At 40.7% G+C, this 24,307-nt stretch overlaps 1 protein-coding gene across 2 annotated transcripts in view; it reads left to right on the forward strand.

The window, feature by feature from the left end:
* Window positions 1–2,020, forward strand: part of APIP (APAF1 interacting protein) — a 27,553-nt gene extending 25,533 nt beyond the window's left edge. The window contains exons 7-8 of one of the 2 annotated variants that reach the window (XM_073904772.1): window positions 1,115–1,208; window positions 1,692–2,020. In XM_073904772.1, the coding sequence (XP_073760873.1) occupies window positions 1,115–1,208; window positions 1,692–1,697 (100 nt within the window). In that variant the 3' untranslated portion in view covers window positions 1,698–2,020. The remainder of the gene's footprint in view (window positions 1–1,114; window positions 1,209–1,691) is intronic. The other variant, XM_025879256.2, reaches the window with a different exon arrangement.
* Window positions 2,021–24,307: the final 22,287 nt, after the last annotated feature.

Raw genomic sequence — 24,307 nt, forward strand, 5'->3', positions numbered from 1 at the left:
AAGGGATAGAATATGACTCTAAAAATGAAAAATAAAAATGTTTTTTTAAAAAAAGGGATTGATAAGATGTTGGTTGAAAAAGGGAAAAAGAAAAATTAAAAAAAAAAGTTAAAAAATTGAACTTTGAAAGACTAATGAATCATGGTAAAAAAGCCATGAATTCTATGTGCAGTATTCCCCTAGCGCTGGAGTTCTGCCGTTCTCATTGATTGGTAAACTTGGTCTTGGCTGGCTGTTCGTGCCGATCTTCTGGGGGAGGGGCCTGTTGCCGTGGTTTCCAAATGTCTTTGCCGGAGGCGGAATTGCCCCGCCCTTGCCGGTCCGGGCTAAGCAGTCTGCTCGGGTTTGCTCTCGGAAGCTTTTGTTCCCTGCAACTTTCTATACAGCGTTGGAGGACAGTGAAAATGGTGGCCTCCCAATCTCCATCCTGGAGGAGCCGAGAACTCAGGGCCCCGCTCCTCAGTGCGCCCCCAGAGAAAAGCAGTCAGCCACTCCCGTCTCACCGGTCTCTGGCCACACTCCGTGCTCACCTGGCCTGTGACCGAGCATTTCTATCTCTGGCACCCGACCCCGTGTGGAGTCTCCAAACCCAGCAGATCCCTGCGGTGCGCTCCCGTGCCGCTCCTCCTGGGGGAGGAAGGGGAGTCTCCCCCGATCTGCCGCTTGTTGGGTCCCTGCTGGAGGAGCAGTGGCCCGACTGTTTCACGGATCACAGTTTATGGCAAACCCGAGCTGAGAGCCCGCGCCTCAGCTCCGTCTCTGCAGCCAGCTTCCCTGCTCCGATACCTGGGAGTTCTGCCGCACTCAGGCACCCCCCGTCTTTCGGTGACCCCGAGAGTCCTGAGACCATACTGTCCTGTGAGGGTTCCACCCTCAGCTTAGCCACTGGAGCGACATCCTTCAGCGGAGCCGACTTCTAAATGTTCCGATTTTGTGCTCCGCGGCTCTATCACTTGCCAGACGTGGCCGACGGAGGCCCCCTCCCCCGCCGTCTATCCTCCTGAATATCGCCTCGGATTCACTTCTCCGCACGTCCTACCTTCCAGAAAGTGGTCGCTTTTCTGTTCAGAGAGTTGTTGCTATTCTTTTCTTCGATCTCCTGTTGAGTTCATAGGTGTTCAGAATGGTTTGATCCCTATCCAGCTGAATTCCTGAGACCAGATGAAATCCAGGTCTCCTACTCTGCCATCTTGCTCTGCCCCCCCCAGGTTGGCTTAATTTAAGTAGCTTACTATTTCTAGGTATTTGTTTTGTATTATGTATTCATTTATTAAGAAATATTTATTGGACAAGCTATGATTTGGTAAGGCACTATGCACTTGACAAAGGAGATACAGATCTCATTCTCCAAGTTTAAGGCTAGAAGGAAGAATAAAGCTAACCCAAGTTATATAATGATTTGCTACACTTATTTCAAAAAGTGACACATGGTAGAAAACTTAAATTTATGTAAGTAGTATATTTTAAACTCCCTTTTATTTCCTGAGAAGCATGTAATATGATTGCATGATTCAGTAGGATTCCTTTCCATGTTTTAACAATGCTGGGGGCAAAAGGAGAAAAATTTGGCCTGGAATTGAGAAAAAAATGCACAAGGAACAGGGTTGGCTTGATAGAGAGGAGAAATGTGATTGGTAGGATTGGAGAACTCTTTCACTGAGACCTTCAGTTCTTTGCTTTTTCTTTTATAGGTGTGAGTGTTATGACTATTTGTTTGATATTGCTGTATCAATGAAGAAAGTCGGGCTGGATCCTACACAGCTTCCAGTTGGAGAAAATGGAATCGTGTAAGACAAATGAAAGTTTAATGATATACACAGACAAAGTTTATCTTGATTATGACTCCAAATGAAACTCGACTATTTTTAATGAATTGAACATTTCTGTGATACTATTAATTTGTCACTAAGTGCTGAAGATGACCACCCTGAATCTGTTTGGACATTGGACAATATTTGCTAATAATATATTCTTGTAATTTCAAATGACAATGCAGTGGAATAAAATATTTCATAATGAATTTTTTTTTAACGTTTACTTTTAAATCCTTAACAGCAAAATATTCTTTAAATTCCTTTCTTACATATACTACCAGAGAATTCCTCTTATTCTTTAAAGTTACTGATAATATAGACTTGATGAGAAAATTTCCATTTGTTATGAAATGAGCATTTTCTTATTTTAGTATTGGCATCGTAACATTTATGTGAAAAGTTAAAGCCAAATGTATCTCTCAATATTGATGTCAAAGCAATTTATAGATATCCCCTATACGGTGTAGGACTTCCCTATGATAAAACGTAAGGCACTCATTTATATTGGAATCGATTGTGAAGTTCCTATTAACTCCCACTCTCCTCGCCAAACCAGTGATATAATCAGAAAGTGCTTTCTTTAGGGTAGCCAAAAACAACATCACCTTGATCATAAAGGTTTCACTTGGTGAAGGCTCTTTTCAGTTGGGGGAGAAAAATCAATAAGGTACCATCTCCACAGTCTGAATCTCATACACCCCCTCTCAGTTTCCTGTCCTCTACCCTTTGAGTTCATTTACCCCAGCTCTTTCACGCCAGCTCCTGGATCGCACCCTTTGTCATTGTCTAGACCCCATTCCTGTCCTTGCTTCCTCCCTTATGAAGCCTAGATGACAGCCCCTACTCGCACCATTCCATGGCAAACATCCTAACCCCCTTGTACCGTGCTCCCTCCGTCCACTCACCTGGACAGCCCCCAGTCCTTGTGAAGCCACTTACTCGGCACCTGCACCCATGCATCAAGGCCTGATGGGGAAAAATTACACAACTCTGTTGACTGATCTCACTTCAGGTTTAGGACCACAGATCTCACTCAGGTGGGCACTCGATCCTGCCAAACAAACTTCCTATAATTCCTTAGTAAATTCATTTTCCCAACTTCGTGACTGTTTCTCCTCCCCTTATCTTTCATCAGATCTCCAACATTTTCCCCGCCCCCACCAGATGACAACCTCTCATACTTGAAGAGATAAAATAGATTCATTCCAAAGAGAACTAACTAACCTTTCCAGCTCACATTTCCACCAATCTTCCTGCTTACAGCCTTCTTTGCCACTTTCCTTGTACCGAGTTGGTTCTAAGACCAATTCTTACGCCTGGAATCCAATGCCCTCTGACCTCAAAGGTTTTGCTTCTGCAAGGATCCCCACATGGATGCCATTTTTCTCTTGTATTGGCAATTTTTTACTCTCTTAACTGGATCTTTTCTATTGGTATAAAAACATAGTAAAATGTCATCTATCTTAAAACACACACACAACAAAAGTTGTCCACTTTTCTGTCAACTCTTCTCTCACTTGTTCCTTGACCCACTCCCTCCAATCAGGCCACACCACTCCACTGAAACAGATTTACCAAGAGTAACAACCCCCACACCCGCAGCCTCCTTGAATGCTTCCTTTACTTCTTTGCTCTGAATGAAAACTGTCTCTCCTGGAGACACAGTTTCCCCTGAGGCTCTCCTCTCAAGTGGTGGCAGTTCTCACTTCCTCTACCCCTAGGTATGGGGTGAGTGAATTCCTTGAATATTAAATGTCTTTCCCTTTCTCTCATTCCGTTGTACTCAGCAAACTTTTGGTCACAGCTAATCCCAGGTCTTCTGACTCCACACCTGTACCTGTGTGCCTTAAGGTGGCTGAAGGGGAACACATAACCACGTTAAGGTCATTAAGGTTGAGTGGGCTTTTAATGCTGCCTGGGAATTTTACTTTCCTACCTCACCCATTCATTCCCTCACTCTCCTTGACAAGTGTCTCTTCAAACTTCAAACACCTCCTCCCTGCATGTTCACTCTTGGCTGATGACCCTGAGTGCTATTTTGTTGAAAGAATAGAAGCCATCATGAGAGAGCAGAGCATAATGTACAGAGTTATCGAATCACTATGTTGCACACGTGAGACTAATGAAACATTTGGCGTCAACTATACTTCAATTTAAAAAAAAATAATTAGGGGCGCCTGGGTGGCTCAGTCGTTAAGCGTCTGCCTTCGGCTCAGGTCATGATCCCAGGGTCCTAGGATTGAGCCCCGCATCGGGCTCCCTGCTCAGCGGGAGCCTGCTTCTCCCTCTCCCACTCCTCCTGCTTGTGTTCCCTTTCTCACTGTCTCTCTGTCAAAAAATAAATAAAATTTTTGAAAAATAAAAAAATTATAAAAAATAATTAAAAGAGCTTGCATGGGCTTGTACCTCTCTGCTGGCACTGATGAGCTGTCCATGCTTCCCACTAAGGCTAGCATCTTCACGTAAAGAGATCTCCACCCCCTTCTCATGCAGGGACAATATCCACGTCAGAATTTCCAGTTTCCTGAAGTCCTCCCCAACGCAGTTAATGGTAACGCCATCCTTCCGGTTGCTCCAGCTCATAATCTCGCTATCATGTTTGGTGGTTTCTTTGACAGGCTATACATCCAGCTAATCAGCAAATCCTATCAGCTTTCCATTCGAAGTACCCAGAATCTCTCAACTTCTCACCAGGTTCACTGTTAACCACCTTGGCCCAAGGGCCACCATTTCTCACCTAAACTATTGCAGTTGCCTCTTAACCAACTTCTCTACTTCAGCCTTTGCTCAGCACCCCACTTCTGTCCCCAGTAGTCTATTCTCAACACAGCAGCCTGCACAATCCTGTCAACATGGAAGTCAGCCAGTGTCACTCCTCTGCTCAAAACCCTGGCTTCCTGTCTCACAATGAAGTCTCCACACAGCCTCCCCCCGACATCCCCATTGCCTCATTCAATTTTCCTCCTCCCCACTTACTCTGCTCCAGCGACACTGGTATCCTAGGGAGTCTTTAAATTTTCCAGGTAATTTCTTTGGCAGGTGTTCTCCCCACCCTTAAATGCTCTTCCTCCAGACACCTGTATAGCTCATTCATGCCCTCCGCTCATTCAGGTCTTCAAATGTCACCTGTGTGGTTTTCCCTGACCATCCTCTTTTAATCACAACCCTGCCCTATTCCCCTCATCCCAAACTCCCTTCTTCCTTGCTTTAGTTTTAGTTGTAAAGCGCTTATAACCAACTAGCATGCTATTGTGAAAATTAGTAAGGGGGAACCTCACTAAAATAGTCAGGAGGTTTCCACAGGAGGAGCGATCACACCTGCCACTCAGTAGTCAATTGCAGACCCAACAGGGAAGAGATGGACTTGACCTTGCACGTAGATACTACTCTACTGCTCTAGCTGGAGGAGGACAAGCTTTCCTTATCCCCCCAGCAACAGCTCAGCCAATGAGAAGCCACCACACTTTGAACTCCCAGGTTACTCCAGTGGACTTTTAGTTCCTAACAGCCTTTCTAAATTACCCCTGTTCTTAAAGAAGCGTGCCTCTCCTTTGTTCCCCCTGCCCACGTGCGTATGGTTTTGCTGCAGCTTGTTTGTCCCAGATTGCAATTCTTTTTTACTCCCGAAATAACCTATCTGTTGCAGGTAAAATAATTGGCTGTTTTTACTTTTACAGTTAACACAGTGATTTAATTGTTCACCTTTCCCCACCCTCACCAGAATACAAACCCCATGAGGACAGGGATTTTCGTCTGTTTCGTGCACTGGTCCCTTGAGCATATCTAGTACAGAGTTGGTACTAAATAAATATTTGTTGAATAAAAGAGCAACATTTTGCCAAAACTAGTGATTAGTTCTCTGTATTTTGCATGAATTTACAGTAGCATTACTAGTGATTATTTCCTCCTTGAAACATTTTTCTCTAGGCTTCCATGACCCCAGACTCATGCCATTTTCTACTCACCTCACTGGCCATGTCTGCGGTTCTTTTCTTGAGTATTTCTCCTCTATCAGACCACAATGTTGGAGGGCCCCAGGGCTGTCCACCCTTAACCATGCTCTCCATCTTTACTTTTTTCCTGGGAAATCTCATTCAGTGCCACAGCTTTAAATATTATCTACATGCTGATGACTCAGTGTTCTATCTCCAGCCCAGACCTCCCCTTTACATTCCAGACTTGTCTCCACCTCCTACTCCTCACCCCTTGGATGTATAATAGGCATCTAAACACATCGTGGCCTAAAACAGTGCTATTGATTTTTCTTTTCCCTATAAGCCATCACCCTCCCCCTCCCCACCCCAAACATTTTCTGGAGGCTTATACTAAAGATCTCTTTAAGACAGACCTGTCTTGTTCACTACAACCAAGAAAAATGCCTGACACATTTTAACTATTTGTGTTCTGGGTTCTAGGTTCTATAGTTTTGGTTACTTCAGCTTAATTTCATTCTCTTCATTTTTAAAATGAAGCTAATGAATGAGATAAAGTACATAAAAGAACAAACCACAGAGCTTGACCTTTAGTAGGTATTCAATACTTCAATAAATATTAATTACCCTTCTTTCTATAAGTCCCATTGAATTCTCATAAGAGTGTTTTGAGGTAGGTATTTTCCCACTTTTTTTTTGGATGAGGAAATTGATAAGAATAATAACTATGTAGAATAATAAGAAAAAGTATGTAAATGTCTTACCTCAGTGCCTGAAACTATAAACACACCCAAGGCATTCAACTCAACCTATAAAATTTCTCTCCTGAACAGCCCTCACTTAGCTATCCTAGAGATAGTTGTAATGCAAGGAAGTCGTTGATGTCCTGCTGCACTGTAGCACCTCTCCCATTGTGTTTCTTACCCTTGGAAATGCAGAAAAGATTTGCAAAACCTGATTTAGAGGTGGAGAAATGGCTGCTGGAAGTCTGTATCACCCAGTTAATTTTTTTTTTTTTAAGATCCCTACAATGTGGATTGCTAGGAGCTGAGGTCCAAAAGTGAATACAAATACAGCTGTGGGAGGGCTTATTCTCAACGTCTGACACATGGGTGTTGAGTGAATATTTGTCCAGGGGGGCAACAGGCATTCTTCAAATGCCCTTGTGATTATTGTTCTCTCAATTATTCCTACTTCTTTAAATAAGGAGGGGAAACGTTGGTTACAAATGAAGAATTAAACTGGTAAGCGATCTAGATCAAACACTTTTATTTCATTAAGTGCAGGACATTCCATTCACTCTCAGATTGAATAAGGGATTAACATATTTTAGTCAAGAGTATATCATCTGCTTCTCAACTGATTTTAGAGCTGTTTTGTCTCACCCAGCTCTCTTTTGTGAGAAGTACCTCAAAATAATATAGTTCCCTGGAGAATGTCCCAAACAAGTAGAAAGGTAAAGTCATAACCTAGAGGAGAGTTTCATCTTGTATTCAATTTGCTCAAATACTTCCCCTTGGATGAAGAAAACGGGTATCTCATCAGCAATTCTAGTCAAGGTGGTCAGATATGGGGCTCACAATTGGTAGCACTTTTCGAAAAGCAATTAGAATTTGCCCTCTAAGTTTCTTTAAAACAGAAAGAGAATTTGGCTTTATTTCATTGATCTATAATCTGTAATCATCGAATCATCACATTTTGGATGATAATCACTAAAATAAGTATCCTCTTATGTGGTTGTAAGTTGTAAGAAGTGTTCATCTCTTACTCTGTCACAGTTTTTTTTAAGATTTTATTTATTTATTTGACAGAGAGAGACACAGTGAGAGAGGGAACACAGCAGGGGGAGTGGGAGAGGGAGAGGCAGACTCCCCGCTGAGCAGGGAGCCCAACAAGGGACTCAATCCCAGGGCTCTGGAATCATGACCTGAGCCGAAGTCAGACACTTAACTGACTGAGCCACCCAGACGCCCTGTCACAGTTCTAATTGTGTAATTTTGTTGTTAGAAAGTATATTTTCTGAAAATTAAATAAACTTGACTTAAAATGGAAATAGATAGTTTTCCTCCATTTACTGCTGTTAAATTACAAAAATTCAACCAAGAAAAATTTAAAGATCTAACTAACTGGCTTTATTAATCGATTCATGAATTGAACAGCGTCCCATTTAGCAAGTAGAGGGGAGCTCAGGAGTTGTATGAAAAAGTAGATTCATATAGGAAGAAGGAAAGGCAAGAAGCTATTTGCAAATGATGAGCACTGGTGTTATAGGCAACTAATGAATCATTGAACGCTACACCAAAAACTAATGATGTACTATATGCTGGCTAATTGAATTTAAAAAAAAAAAAAAAAAAGAAAGGATTGTTTCAGGCAAGATCACCTTTGTTTAGGGGGAAGGTCAGTGGGTCTTACCAGGTTGGGGAGGGTCCAAGTGACAGATTGCCTCATTGAGGCTGATCAGAACTGACTGACTAGTTAAGACTACATTTTTGGGGAGGTTAAAACTGAAATTAGGTTAGGTATTAAGCCTAGTTTGATGATTTGGCCTAAGTGACACCATTTGGTTTTGGGGCCTGTGGTTTTCTATTTAACACTGTCTCCTTGTTTAAAATTCTACACGTTTTTCATTATTAGACTTTTAGAAGACAGAGAATAAGCAAAGCAATTCTTATCATAAATACTATGTTAATTTCCTGTATGATTATTCTCAAACTTTCTCATTTACAACTAAAGGTTTTGAGGATAAAATGAATTTATTCATGTCATTAGAAAGGCCAAGTGCAATTTTAGTAATCATAGCAGTTTGTATTTTTAGGAGCCTAAGCACTATGGTAAGGACCTGTATTTTATTTTATTTTATTTTATTTTATTTTATTTTATTTTATTTTATTTTAATTCAACAAATTTTGATTTGTATAGATGAGTGAATTTATTATGGCATATTTTGAACTTTTCACTACCCTGAAAGAGAATCATCTTCTCCTGACACCAGTAAACATTTTTTTCTTTTCAGATTTTTATTTGAATTCTAGTTAGTGAACATACAGTGCAATATTGGTTTCAAGAGAAGAATTCACTGGTTCATCCCTTACGTGAAACACCCAGTACTCATCACAAGTACCCTCCTTAATACCCACACCCCATCTAGACCACCCCCACCCACCTCCCTCTATCAACCCTGTTTGTTCTCTATCTTTATGAGTTTCTTACGGTTTGTCCCCCTCCCTTTTTTTCTCCTTCCCCTATGTTCATCTGTTTCGTTTCTTAAATTCCACATATGAGTGAAATCATATGGTATTTGTCTTTCTCTGACTGACTTATTTCACTTAGCATAATACACTCTAGCTCATCCATGTTGTCGCAAATGGCAAGATTTCTTTCTTTTTGGTGGCTAATATATATATACCACATCTTCTTTATCCATCCATCAATTGATAAACATTTGGGCTCTTTCCATAGTTTGGCTATTGTTGATAATGCTGCTATAAACATTGGGGTGCATGTGCCCCTTTGAATCACTATTTTTGTATATTTTGGATAAATACCTAGTAGTGCAATTGCTGGGTCATAGGGTAGTTCTATTTTTAACTTTTTGAGGAACCTCCACACTGTTTTCGACAGTGGCTGCACCAGTTTGCATTCTCACCAACAGTGTAAGAGGGTTCCCCTTTCTCCACATCCTCACCAACATCTGTTGTTTTCTGTGTTGTTAATTTTAGCCATTCTGATAGATATGAAATGGTATCTCATCGTAGTTTTGATTTGTATTTCCTTGATGATTAGCAATGCTGAGCATCTTTTCCTGTACCTGTTAGCCATCTGGATGTCTTCTTTAGAAAAATGTTTATTCATATCTTATGCCCATTTCTTAACTGGGTTATTTGTTTTTCAAGTGTTGAGTTTGATAAGTTCTTTATAGATTTTGGATACTATCCCTTTATCGCATATGTCATTTGCAAATATCTTCTCCCATTCCCATTTTAGTTTTGTTGATTGTTTCTTCCTCTGTGCAGAAGCTTTTTATCTTGATGAAGTCCCAATAGTTCATTTTTCTTTTGTTTCCCTTTCCTTCGGTGATATGTCTAGGAAGAAGCTGCTGCAGCCGAGGTCAAACAGGTTTCTGCCTCTGTTCTCCTCTAGGATTTTGATGGATTTAGGTCTTTCATCCATTTTGAATTTGTTTTGTATACGGAAGGAAGTGGTCCAGATTCATTTTTTGCGCATTGCTGTTCAGTTTTCCCAACACCATTTGTTGAAGAGAATGTCTTTTTTTCTTTGGCTATTCTTTCCTGCTTTGTCGAAGATTAGTTGACCATAGTTATGGGTCCACTTCTGGATTCTCCATTGATCTAGGTGTCTGTTTTGGTGCCAGCACTGTATTGTGTTGATGATTATAGCTTTGTAATAGAGCTTGAAGTCTGGAATCATGATGCCGCCAGCGTTCCTTTCCTTTTTCCAGATTGCTTTGGCTATGCAGGGTCTTTTGTGTTTCTGTACAAATTTTAGGATTGTTCGTTCTAGCTCTGTGAAAAATGCTGGTGGTATTTTGACAGGGATTGCATTAAATGTGTAAATTGCTTTGGGTAGTATAGACATTTTAACAATGTTTGTCCTTCCAATCCATGAGCATGGAATATCTTTCCATTTCTTTGTGCCCTCTTCAATTTCTTTCATAAGTGTTCTATAGTTTTCAGAGTACAGATCCTTTACCTCTTTGGATAGGTTTATTCCTAGGTATTTTATTGTTTTTGGTACAATTGTAAATGGGAATGATACCTTGATTTCTCTTTCTGCTACTTCATTATGATGTATAGAAATGCAACAGATTTCTGTACATTGATTTTATATCCTGCAAGTTTGCTAAATTCATATACGAGTTCTAGCAATTTTTTGGTGGAGTCTTTTGGGTTTTCTATATAAAGTATCATGTCGTCTGCAAATAGTGAAAGTTTGACTTCTTACTTGTTGATTTGGATGCCTTTTATTTCTGTTGTCTGATTGCTGAAGCTCAGACTTCCAACACTGTGTTAAATAGTAATGGTGAGAGTCGACATCTTTGTCACGTTCCTGACTGTAGAGGAAAAGCTCTCAGTTTTTCCCCACTGAGGATGATAGTAGCTGTGGGTCTTTTGTATATGGCCTTTATGATGTTGAAGTATGTTCCATCCATCGCTACTTTGTTGAGGGTTTTTATCAAGAATGGATGCTGTGTTTTGTCAAATGCTTTTTCTGCATCTATTGAAAGGGTCATATGGTTCTTATCCTTTCTTTTATTAATGTGGTGTATCACACTGATTGATTTGCAAATATTGAACCACCCCTGCAGCTGAGTAATAAATCCCGCTTGATCATGGTGAATAATTCTTTTAATGTACTGTTGGATTTGATTTGCTAGTATCTTGTTGAGAATTTTTGCATCCATGTTCATAAGGGATATTGGCCCATAATTCTCCTTTTTTAGTGGGGTCTTTGGTTTTGGAATCAAGGTAATACTGGCCTTGTAGAATGAGTTTGGAAGTTTTCCTTCTGTTTTTATTTTTTGAAACAGTTTGAGGAGAATAGGTATTAACACTTTTTTTTATTATTATTATTATGTTATGTTAATCACCATACATTACATCATTAGTTTTTGATGTAGTGTTCCACGGTTCATTGTTTACGTATAACACCCAGTGCTCCGTGCAGAACGTGCCCTCCTTAATACCCATCACCAGGCTAACCCATCCCCCCACCCCCCCAGAACCCTCAGTTTGTTTTTCAGAGTCCATAGTCTCTCATGGTTTGTCTCCCCCTCCAATTTCTCCCCCTTCATTCTTCCCCTCCTGCTATCCAAATCAAAACCTCAATGAGATATCACCTCACACCAGTCAGAATGGCTAAAATTAACAAGTCAGGAAACGACAGATGTTGGCGGGGATGCGGACAAGGGGGAACCCTCCTACTGTTGGTGGGAATGCAAGCTGGTACAGCCACTCTGGAAAACAGTATGGAGGTTCCTCAAACAGTTGAAAATAGAGCTACCATACGATCCAGCAATTGCACTACTGGGTATTTACCCCAAAGATACAAATGTAGGGATCCGAAGGGGTACATGCACCCCAATGTTTATAGGGCTATGTCTACCATAGCCAAACTGTGGAAAGAGCCAAGATGTCCATCGACAGATGAATGGACAAAGAAGAGGTGGTACACACACACACACACACACACACACACACACACACACACACAATGGAATATTATGCAGCCATCAAAAGGAATGAAGTCTTGCCATTTGCAATGATGTGGATAGAACTGGAGGGTGTTATGCTGAGCAAAATAAGTCAATCAGAGAAAGATGTATCATATGACCTCATTCATATGAGGAATTCTTAATCTCAGGAAACAAACTGAGGGTTGCTGGAATGGTGGGGGGGTGGGAGGGATGGGGTGTGGCTGGGTGATAGACACTGGGGAGGGTATGTGCTATGATGAGCGCTGTGAATTGTGTAAGACTGTTGAATCACAGACCTGTACCTCTGAAACAAATAATACATTATATGTTAAAAAAAAAAAGCTATTAACTCTTCTTTAAATGTCTGGGAGAGGGGTGCCTGGGTGGCTCAGTCAGTTAAGCCTCTGACTCCTGATTTTGGCTCAGGTCATGATCTCAGGATCGTGGGTTTGAGCCCTTATATTGGGCTTTGAGCCCCAAGTTGGACTCCATGCTCCACACAGGGTCTGCTCGAGATTCTTTCTCTCCCTCTCCTGCCCCTCCCCCTCCTCTCTCTCTCAAATAAATTAAAAAAATATATAAATATCTGGTAGAATTCCCCTGGGAAGCCATCTGGCCCTGGATTTGTGTTTCTTAGGGGATTTTTGATTACTGATTCAATTTCTTTGCTGGTTATGGGTCTGTTCAAATTTTCTGTTTCTTCCTGTTCCAGTTTTGGTGGTTTGTATGTTTCTAGGAATTTGTCCATTTTCTTCCAGATTGCCCAGTTTGTTGGCATATATAGTAAGGGCCTTTAAATACATTATATCCAGTTTTTATAGTAACTCTTGAAGGTATTATTACCCCTCATTTTACAGATGAAGAAAATAAAATTCAGAGGTTAAATGACCCAAATAAAAAATTTACCAAGCTCATTCAGTAAGCCCTCTGCACTTTCCACATTAACTAACTTTATCTTTTCAATGTAATATAAATTACTCTTATGGGTATAGAGTTTGCCTCTTAAAGCATATGTGGCTTCTGAGATAGGCATTAGGGACTTAGGAATCTAAGAACTTTTAATATGTTCACAACGAAACATCTTTGGCTTTACTGACCTAATACTTTCCAAAATTTCTTTGGGGACCATTTATTGATGATGCATTGAGTTTCCATTTATTATTCAACTGTGTGATTAATTTTTATCCCTTTAAATATAAATATAGTATTCTATTCCTTCCATTAGTTTACTCAGTCTTTTACTAAGTACCTTTTACTTTCCTACTTGTTATCATTTTTATCTCGAGAAGGGCCACATCTTTGCAAACAAAACTAAGGAATCATTTTCTTGATGTACAGTAGAGCTACATCTTAGGTTTGAAAGTTAATGAATGAAGTGAAAATTTCCAATAGTCAAAATTACCTTAAAAATTCTTTCAATCACCCATAAAGTATAATATTATATATGTGACTTGTGAATTTAGCTTAGTTTTTTTTTTTCATTCTTTCAATAGTAAGTATTTACATATGGCCCTCAATCATACCTATTCCCATCTTGAGGATATGGACCTAGTAATCAACAACCATTCATCTACTATTTAAGTAATGTGTCTTAAAATCACTCAAAAAATTTTTTCCATTGGTTTCACAAATGTTCATTGTTGCTTTCAAGTTTCATTGCATCCATCACTTTTAATATAAGAAAAAAGGATATTGCCCTGATATACAACCCCTTTAAGTTAACTTGAACATGATGTAATACCACTGTAACTGTAACTCACTAGCTAGCTAAGATTCCTTCTCTTTCCTTAGGTGTGAATGAACTATTCAGTTAATAAACTTTTCTTTCCCAGGCTCTAAATATAAAAAGATATGTGTGTGTGTGTGTGTGTGTGTGTGTGTGTGTGTGTGTGTGTGTGTAATCTTATGCTCATTTTGGGTTCCATTATTTTATAAAAACTGGGTAAAAAACAAAGTATCCTATCCCAAGGAAATAGAGTATATTAGTGTAATAAGTTCTCCCTGGAAGTACACAGTTCTGTTGGTGTCCAGTGTAAGGCTCTCCCAGTTGAAGCACTGAATGGCCATCTGTCGACTTATCTGTTTGATATAAATGAACTAAAAGACACCACAAGAAGGATACAGCAAAGGAAGGAAATAGACATCCCCAGGGCACCAAATGTTCCTGCCCAGCACTGGGTGGGAAATCTTGATCCTTCAAATGCTATGGCTGAAAACGTAGAATAGTAAGTAGATGTCAATAGATGTTGAATGAATGACTCTTGGCTCCCTGCCCCATAACTGTGAAAGCAGATAGGAATTAGGAATAAAATGAAATATCTGCCTCACCTCCTCCTCCCAATTCCACCAGAAGAGAAATGAGCCTAGGAAGCATGAATGCCATTTTAGCTTTTATATTATGAACATAATTGGTCATGGTAGTTAATGGATAGGACTGGGAAAGTCTTAAATCTCTGCTTGGGACAGCACTGGAAGGGGGAGTTACGGGTAAACAAATCAGTCATATATTACATCACCAAAAAAGAGATTAGAAAGAATAGGGTTCTAAAATCTTGAGGCAATAAAGCTTATCTAATATATCCTTATTGAAATGTCTTCAGTTTTTATGAGCCTTCCCATTAGCAAACTAGGAGTCACTTTGTTCATTAACTCTGTTTAATCACAGTAATTACATAAGATCTTGTAGTTTAGCAGACACTTCCACTCTCCCAGTCATCTTCTCAACAGCCCTGTGGTTGCACTGTTACCGCCACCCGCCCCCACATAGAAGCTTCTGGGGACCTACCACTCTGTCCTGCTGATTCCCATAGCCCTGTGCCCACACATAGCAGAAAATCAAAAAGGCTTGTTTTTACTTTTTCTTTTTCTTTTCTAAGATTTGTGTATTTATTTTAGAGATTGGGAGAAAGAGAGAGCAGAGGGGAGGGGCAGAGAAAGAGAGAATCCTCAAGCGAGCCCAATGCTGGGCTTCATCCCAAGACCCCGAGATCGTGACCTGAGCTGAAACCGAAAGTCAGCCACTCAACCGACTGAGCCACCCGGGGGCCCCCAAAAGGCTTGTTTTTAATGTAAACCTCGACATTACAAGTGAAAACATAGGTTTCAAAAGGTTAACTTGCCCAGTATCTGTGAGTGGCAGGGGTGAGAATTTGTCCTAAGCCTTTGTTCATCCAACCTGGATGAACAAATATCTCTCAGCAAATACAGCTATATGCATTTGATTTATACATTTTTTAATTGCTTAAGACTTAAAATGCACATAGGGACATTTTTAGGTTGACATCTGTTTTTGTTCCTTATATCAATTTCAGGTATATTCTTTCTGATATTTTAGTAAAACTGCATGCATATTTTAACAATATTCATAGAGGTGATTAACATCACAATATTAGAATATTAGGATGTTATTAAAGAAACAATTATATTCTTTCGCTACAATTCCTAATAATAAACTTACACTAACTAGTAAGTCTGCGCATTTCTGCTCTTCCTACTTTGTTCCAGTGTTTTTTTCACGGATATGAGGATCCTGATAACCTCTGTCTCGTGTAACTTAGAAACGTGTTGATTCTGTTTTAAATTCAAACTTCTAAGGGCTCTGCACCTAAGGGACACTTTCCAATGGCACTTTCAAAGCTATTCGTTTTAGTTTTACAGGATGTCAGATCGAATTCTGCCCTTTAAATTCTCTTCACAGCAATTACTGAAGTTAATTTAATCACATGGCATCTCTAACTGGTGATCTTATCACACAATGGAATGAATGAACTCATTCCAATCTACGTTCATCAATATAGCAATCACTGTGTGCTTTTTATAGAAATTCTCTGAAAAAGACTCCTTTCCTCCATTCTCCTAAATTTCAGAATCTCCTGTCATCTTCTCTTTTGCCTCTTTTTATCCAGAAAGCAAAATTGAACTCTTACAGCGCATTGCCGGTTTCCCTCCCCAGCCAAGAATGACTGTTAAAAACCTCGCTCTGTTGTGAAAGCTGGCTGCTGTGAAGGATATTACTTTTGCCCCGGGTGACTTCCTAAGAATTACCTTTTTGCATTTACAATGATTCTGACTCACCACGCTTACAAATAAGTGTGATTTTTAACCCAGGCCTTAACTACTTCTAGCTGTTAATCTTCAATCATTCAATGCCATTCACATGTTCTTCAGGCATTTTTCCTATTTACTTAAGAAACAAACCACCACCTGCAGTCCCAATATGAAATGAAAACTTGACCCTTACACCAAATCCACAACACACCAAAATATGTATTATGACTTCGACTCTTTCGTAATGCTTTCACACCCTGAGAATGAGGCTTTCCTGCATGTTCTCCTTTTCTTTAGTTTCTTCTGCCCATCCATTATCAATAAAGGAGATTTATTCTGTTGCTTTATTCCCCCCTATGCCCCCCTACAGCCTTTTTGGGAGGCACTTTTCTTGTTTCTCTTCTTTTTTATTCCTTGAACATATATCTTTTATTCTACTCCTTTCATCTTCTGCCTTGACTTATAACTGACACTTATATTCTCAGCCTTTGTGCTAGCTAGCACTTTTAATATTTTACATTGACCTTGAGCAGAATCACTTCCCTTCCATTGTTTGGCTAACATTTCCTAAGGATCTTCTAACTAACTTCAGCTACTCTTCTCTTATACTCAGTACCTCCTCAGGACTCAGGTTGTGGTTTGCAGGGAGTGGTAAGCTGTTGGAGTCTGCCCTGTTCTCCTCATTCATTGGTCCCAAGTCCACCCTGCCTGTTACCCCATGGAGTTCTGGAACAACAGTCAGTCCCCAAGTCCTACCTGCAGGCGTCAGCCCCTGACCCAGGCCTGGCTGGTTGTGGTACACCATTCTCCTGCCCAGAGGGAGCGTTCCAAGTTTGAGTCTCTGGACTCAAGGAGAGCTGCTGTGAAGCCATCTTTCCTGCCACACGGAGGAAATCTGTCTCTAGTTGAAGAGAATGAAACCAACACACAAAGAGAAGCATAAAAAGCAGATACGAAAATAGAGGTCCAACAGAAATATTACTACTCATTACTCACACCTGAATAGTGAGTTTCAGTATCTGGATTTACCTCCAGTCTTTTGAGTCAGAAGGGATGAACAAATATCTTTTTTTTTTCAAACTTCAGTTGTTTCGAGATGGGTTCTTTCATAACAGAATCTCAACTGATATCATGTCTGACTAAGAGCAGAAGCTACGCAATCGTGTGAGATGAAAGGCCAATTCACATGAATGTTGAGGAGATGCAGGCTTCTGTGCTCGTGACTTCATAAAGAATTGGCAAACAGAGAAAGGCTGTTCGTGTCCCGGTGTAGCTTGGAAGTTGGGTTGGTTCATGCACAGTTTTTCTCCATACGTTGTTTTAAAGCAACCAGGGCAAGCTCTCACAACTAATGGGAATGTTTTAGAAATACATGAAAACCTTGGGGAAAAGCTGAAAAACCTGCAGAAGTTCATTCTTGAATGCAAAGAAAAAAAGGTGGCGGGGTGGGGGGAGCTGGTTAGAGTGGGGCTGGTTTAATGATCTCACAAGCTGTCAGTGTTTTCACTTTGTTGCGTTGGCTGGGGCAGGTGTGCATGAAGACCCAAGAAATTTCCCTCAACATAAAACAATGGATTCATGAGGGAGGCTTCAGACGGGATCAGATTTTAAATTTGATGAAAACAGAGTCTTCTAGAAGCAAATGTCTCATAAGAACTACATCTTAAAGGAATTCTAGGGAAATAAATGGTTAACTAATGTTGATGCTCAGTGTGAACACTGAAGAGAGCTAACCGTGCTAGCATTTTTATTAATGGTATTATTTTTATTTGTGCTCTGGTGTCATGGTCCCACAAACATGATAACATGTTTGGTGGTCTGCCTCAGGCTTGTCGGTCCCATATGCCATATATATAATATACACACCTACACTCATTCTGAAAAGGATTGAGGACCATATAAAAATTTACATAATAAGATGAAAGGGGAGAAAAAGGAAGAAATACAAATATTAACATTTAAGGGTAAAGTTAAGGCTAAAACAAAATGAATGTTTAAAGCCCAGTATTGGTGGATATACTGTTCAGATTTTGTGAAAAATCAGGCGGCATTCCATAACAATTCAGTTAATTAATATTACCATTCATCTCGTACTGCCCAGCTGGCTATGTTGGTTTAGATTGAAAAATAAGAACATACACTTGGTAGAACCTAAATATTTTTACCCATTTGGTTATCAAGAGATGTGGTAGACTTTTAGATCCATAAGTATGGGGGTTTTATCTAGCTTTCCATTTTGGAGCTTGAGGATCCTGGTAAGTAACAGGCACTCAATAAATATTTGTCAAATGAGTGTATATTTTTTTAAAAAGACATGAGGCGCCTGGGTGGCTCAGTCGGTTAAGCATCTGCCTTGGGCTTAGGTCATGATCCCAGGGTCCTCAGATCGAGCCCCACATCAGGCTCTCTGCTCAGCAGGGAGTCTGCTTCTCCCTCTGCCTGCAGCTACCCCTGCTTGTGCTCTCTCTCTCTCTGTCAAATAAATGAATAAAATCTTTTTAAAAAAGGACATTATATATCCTTAGGTCTTGAATTATTTCTTAATTTAATTCCATGTTTATTTGTTGATTGAGTAGGTTTTCAATTTAAATTCATGTTTGCAAGGAACATATACATTTAACATGATAAAAAATATTCAAAATGTACAAAAGTGTATATCCTTGGTGTATTTCTTCCTCTCACTCTGTTCTCCTGGTTGTCTACTTCCTCTCTTTGGAGGCAACCAGTTAACCAAGGTCTTGTGCATCCCGCCACAGACAGCTACGCAAATATGAGAATATGTCTACATACATTTGTGTTGGACACAGGGATCGCTTTCCGTGGAAGGACTTGTTGCCCCAGCTCCTAGGAGTGCTGTCCACAGACAGCCTTTAGCTGTCAACCCCATTCAGAGATTGTCTCTGCTATAGAGCTACTCACCCAAAGCCTTGAACTTCCCAGGGCAGTCCACATCAAATGACTGAGGACAAAAGCCATTTCAGCCTGATACTGGACATTTCTGCTGGGCCAATTTAATTACCGAATTCTTTCTCCATGGGGTCAGCTGAGGCCATCAGGCCTGCATTACAGCTTGACTTATCCCTCTGTTTAACCCTGCTTCTGCACCCCACTTTCCACAGGTAGTTTTGCTAATAGTCCTGGTTTCTGAAGACACAGGAGGTTTCCAGGATGCTTGATTTTCAGTGCTACAATCAATATGTCCCAGGAAAACCAGAATAAATTGGTCACTCTCTCTGTATGTGTTGATCCCCAGGACACTACCAAATGAACACCCTGTATACTAAACTCAGTCTCTAGGTCTGCTTCCTGGGCTACTCAGCCTGTGAGAGCAGCAAGAGAGGTCTGAGAAAGCAGCTGAAGCTCGTCAGCAAGCCAGCATCGACACTGGGGACCCTGTCTAGCAGTAGGTGGAGCCAACAGTCCCTGGCACAAGGGGATGGTCCTACTGTGAAAATCTTCACCGATGGTAGCGTGGGATAATAGACCAAGGAAGAGAAAACACAAGTATACACAGTTTTGCAGGTTTTTGAAAATTATGGATGTGGTAGTCACTATAAGGACAGTGGGATTGGATGGCTCCTGTGACCATGGCTCTGGTAAAGGATAACTGAAGGCTGACAGTGATTAACAGACAATTGGAAGCCAACAGTGACAGGTAGAAGCCCCCTTGGCAGCTAAGAGATCCTCATCTCCTACAGTAGAAGAACTCAGAAAGCTGAAAAATAGGCTCAGGTTTTAATTATCAGAGTATCTGAGATGCAAAACATGTTCAACTCCCAACTCAGGCAATCTGCCATCACAAGGTCAAGGTTCTTGTCAGGAAAGGACAGACCTGGGCATATTGGATAGGAAATCAGCATTGATGTCCCTGAAAATCTTAATTCCCAGATTCTCTGAGCCTGCAAAAGTCAACTTCGCTTCCTATGAAGAGCTAGCACTCCTGCTTGCCTCTCCTTCTCAAGACAGTATCCCCCAAGATCTGCTCCCACCTCCCCTCCTGGCCGTGAGACACATAACTGGGATTAAGTTGTAGAATAATCCAGGCAAGGTTGTGCTAGACCCCATACGAGAGGAAAGGGACCCTAAGGAAGCCGCAACACCCAGCTACAGACATAGGCAGGGGCCAGGGGAGTGCTGTGGGAATGAATTCTAAGGATGTAAGGCTGAGACATAAAGCTGGTTATAAGAGAGTTAATTTATTTTCCTTGGCAAAGGGGGATATATCCAAGCACTCAGTAACTGTTAGACACAGAGTCTGAGGTGACATTGACAGCTGGAGACCCAAAGTGTCCTCATGACCCTCTGTTAGAGTGAGGTCAGAGGGAGTCAAGTTATAAATGGACTGTTGACCAAGTTCTGGCTCACTGAGGGCCCACAGGGTCCATGGACCCACCTACTGGTCATTTCCAAATGTATAATTGGAATAGATACAGTTGGTAGTGGTACAACCCCCACATTGGATCCTTGGCCTGTGAGGTAAAATCTATCAATCATAGTACAGAAGGTCAAGTAGAAGTCTTTGAAACTGCCACCTACTCCTGTCCTGCCCCCAGCCAAGATACCCAATAAAAACCAAATTCATATCCTTGGAGGGAGAACAGAAATCAATGCTTCCTTAAAGGATCTAAAAGAGGCAGAGGTGGAGATCCCCCATTTTATCTCCATTTACCTCACCAGTTTGGGCCCTTGTAAAAATTAGGCAGATCTCTTGGAGGATGATAATAGATTATCACAAACCCAACTGCAGTTGCCATACCAGATATAGCATCTTTGCTAGAGAGGATTAACATGGCCTCGGATACTATGGAGTCATTGATGTCTCTATCAGAAAAGAGCATCAGAAAGAGTTTGCCTTCATGTGCAATGGGCAATAGAGCTTTCCTCAGGGCTGTGTTAGCTCTCACTCCCACAATATAGTCCAAAGAGATTTTGACTTTCTGTATATTTTACAGAACATGTTATTGATCCACTGCTTTGATGACATTATGCTAAATGAGCTGAAGGAGCAAGAAGTAGCTAGTAGTAGCTAGATGGGAGATAAACTAGATCCTGGGGCTTGACACATGAGGGGAAAATTTAAAGGTCCAATAGTTAGGGGCATGCTAGGATACCTCATTCAAAGTGAAAGACAAATTATTACATCTTGTACTTCCCACTAAAAAGAAGGAGGCACAATGCCTTGTAGATTCCTTTGGGTTCTAGAGGCAACATATTCCATACATGGAAATACTGTTCCAGTCTATATACTGAGTGTCTTGGAAGGCCACCAGCTTTGAGTGGGACCCAGAGCAGGAAAGAATTCTGCAGCAGCTCTAGGTTGTGGTTCAGGCAGCCCTGGTGCTTGGGCCACATGACCCAGAAGACCCTATGGTATTGAGAATCTGTGGTGGAAAAGATGTCATGGATAGTTTATGGCATGTCTCATTATGAGAGTCACAGTTCAAGTCCTGGGTTTCTGCAGTGGAAAATTATTTGCCTTTTGAAAAACTTTATTGTGCTCCTGGGCCTTTGTAGAGATGTACAATTTATCTATAAGACACTGATGGTGATGGTTAATTTTATGTGTCAACTTGGCCAGGCTATGGTGCCCAGATGTCTGACCAAACATCAGTCTAGATGTTTCTCTGAAGGCATTTCTTTTAGAAGTGATTAACATTTAAATCAGTAGACTCTGCTTTGAGTAAAGCAGATTACCCTCCCTAATATGAGTGGGTCTCATCCAATCAGTTGAAGGCTTTAAAGGAAAAAATTGTGGTGCTCTGAGGAGTAAAAAATATTGCTTCCAGATTGCTTTCAGTCTCAAGATTGCAATATTCTTTCCTTGTGTTGCAAGGCTGCTGGCCCATTCTGCAGATTTTGGACTTGCCAGCCCACAGTCATATGAACCACATTCCTTAAAATAAATCTCTCTCTCCATATGTGTGTGTGTGTATTTATATATATATATATGTGTGTGTGTATGTATATATATATGTGTATATATATATATATATATATATGGTGTGTGAGTGGGTGTGTGTAAAACATATACAATATATAACCAATGTTTCTCTCCTATTGGTTCTGTTTCTCTGGAGAACCCTGAGTAGTATATCACATGACCATGCATCCAGAACACCCATCATCCATCATCGTGCTGGGTTTTTCAGATCCACCAAGTTGTAGTGCAGACAGGCCCAGCCACAATTCATAAGACAACAATGAACACCTGAGGTCAAGCATGGACTAGGTCAGAGGTCACAAGATAACTGCCATAGCAGATAGCTCAGCCTTTTGTGCCATGTATTATTGTTACATGAGAACTTCTGCCTTGTGCTCACACCCATGTTCACGTGGTGGATTCCTTACAGCCAACTGACAGAGAAGGAAAAAGCCTGAGCTTGCTTTATGCATGGGTCAACTCAGCATATGGACAAAAGCCAAAAATGACCAGCAGCTGCACTCTATTCCCACCCAGGGGTGGCCTTGAAAGACAGTGGTGAGGCAAAAATTCTTCCATTTGACAGAGTATCCAGTGATAAATTTGTCACCTATTTTGCAGGGACAAAAGAAGTGGCCCAGGATTAGAATATATACAGACTCATCAGCAGTGGCAAATGGCCTGACTGGCTGATCAGGTGCCTGGAAGAAGGAAGACGGGAAAATTGGGATCAAATTGGTCAGGGATGAAAACATGAGGGTAAATGCATGATAGCAGGCATGAAGTGTGCAGATTTTTGGATCATGTGGTAATGCCCACCAGAAGCACATAATATAGAAGAAGCATGAAACAAGTGGACAGGATGACTCAGCCAGTAGATATCATCCAGCCTCTAAGTCTCTCTCTCTCTCTCTCTGATTATACCTCCCACAAATTTTTTGATTAATTATTTAAGAAAGAACAAATCCTCAGTGGACCACACCCCTAGTAACTAAGGCCAGCCACCAACTTTGGCATTCACAGCCAAATTTTATGGGAATATTTGAAGACTCACAGCAGGAAGAGGTAACCAAGGGACAGATCTGGAGGCTCTGATAGGATCATGACTCTTCATTGTTGTGAGGTCATTATTCTTCCATGCCTAGACTTGACCTGGACTTAAGTTTCCCTGGGCATTCAATACTAGGATGCATTTACCCAATGAGTGTGGTGATATTGTTACCTTCAAATGAGCTACTGGTTGCTTCGGATCCAGTGATCCTTCTTCATCCATGCCTACTTAGCAAGGACTCCACCCAGTAGCTGCACTGTCATCCTCCCAAAGGAGCTCACATTGTTGGAAGGAACCAGCCTTCTATTCTCCCTACAGAAAGTCTATATAGCTGCCTTCAATGCGAAAACATGAGAGCCCAACTGGTGTGGCTACCCTAGCAAATTGTCAATTATTCTACTAAACTCCTACTACCATTTCATTAGCAATGGCAGGGCAGCGTGGTAAATATCCAAAAGGTAGCTGGAAATATGGGTCTAGACTTTGGAAAAAGAGTATCTGAAGATGTCAGCAGATCAGTGACTCACCCATTCATTCATTCATTTCACAATATTTATTGAACACCTACTATATGTCAGGCACTCTGCAAGATGCTTGAGATTTCCAGTAATAGGACAGATCTGGTCTCTGTTGTCCTGGTACTTAGAATTTGGTGAGATCATAGAAGGATTAATTGAAGCCATGAGTATAGATGATCTTTCCAAAGGTGAGGAGAAAGATTGAGCTTCGGGGGCACATTCTAGAGTCTAAAAGAGAGAAAATAAACCAACGAAGGAAAGAGAGAAAGAGGAAGTAGGTGGCAACCAGAAGAGCATAGCATTCAGTTTAAAATGTGAGAGTTTCAAAAGGAAAAGAGAAGGCAGAAAAGTCAAGAGTAAGATTAAGAAAAAAAAACATAGCATGATATTGTTAAGAACATGGACTTAACTTCAGAAAAATAAACTTTGAGTCCAGTTACTGTAGATGTGACTTTGGCAGGGATTAAAATGCCTCCTTTAAGGGCTATATAAGTGAGATCATGTATGAAAAGTGTCCATACTGCTTAATAAATAGAAGTTTGGTTTTTTATTTTGATTTTTTTGACACCTATGAATTGGCAAAAAGGAGAATCAGTGCATTCTAAAAAATTTCCTTGAAGTCCTTAAACTTTAAAATCCAACAGACTCTTCATAAAACCTTCCAGTGTCTGTATCTCAGACCAACAGTCCTCCACTACACACCCCTCTGATAAGATGTAGGAAGAAGGGCAATACAGGGGACATTTGTGATAATAATTTAGGGCCACCATTTGGTACCCAGATGCCTCAACCCTTTAGCTTAGAGGAT

Source organism: Callorhinus ursinus, unplaced genomic scaffold (genome assembly GCF_003265705.2).
Source record: "Callorhinus ursinus isolate GAN/ISIS: 27379988/994484 unplaced genomic scaffold, GSC_fseal_2.0 scaffold21, whole genome shotgun sequence".
Taxonomy (NCBI): domain Eukaryota; kingdom Metazoa; phylum Chordata; class Mammalia; order Carnivora; family Otariidae; genus Callorhinus; species Callorhinus ursinus.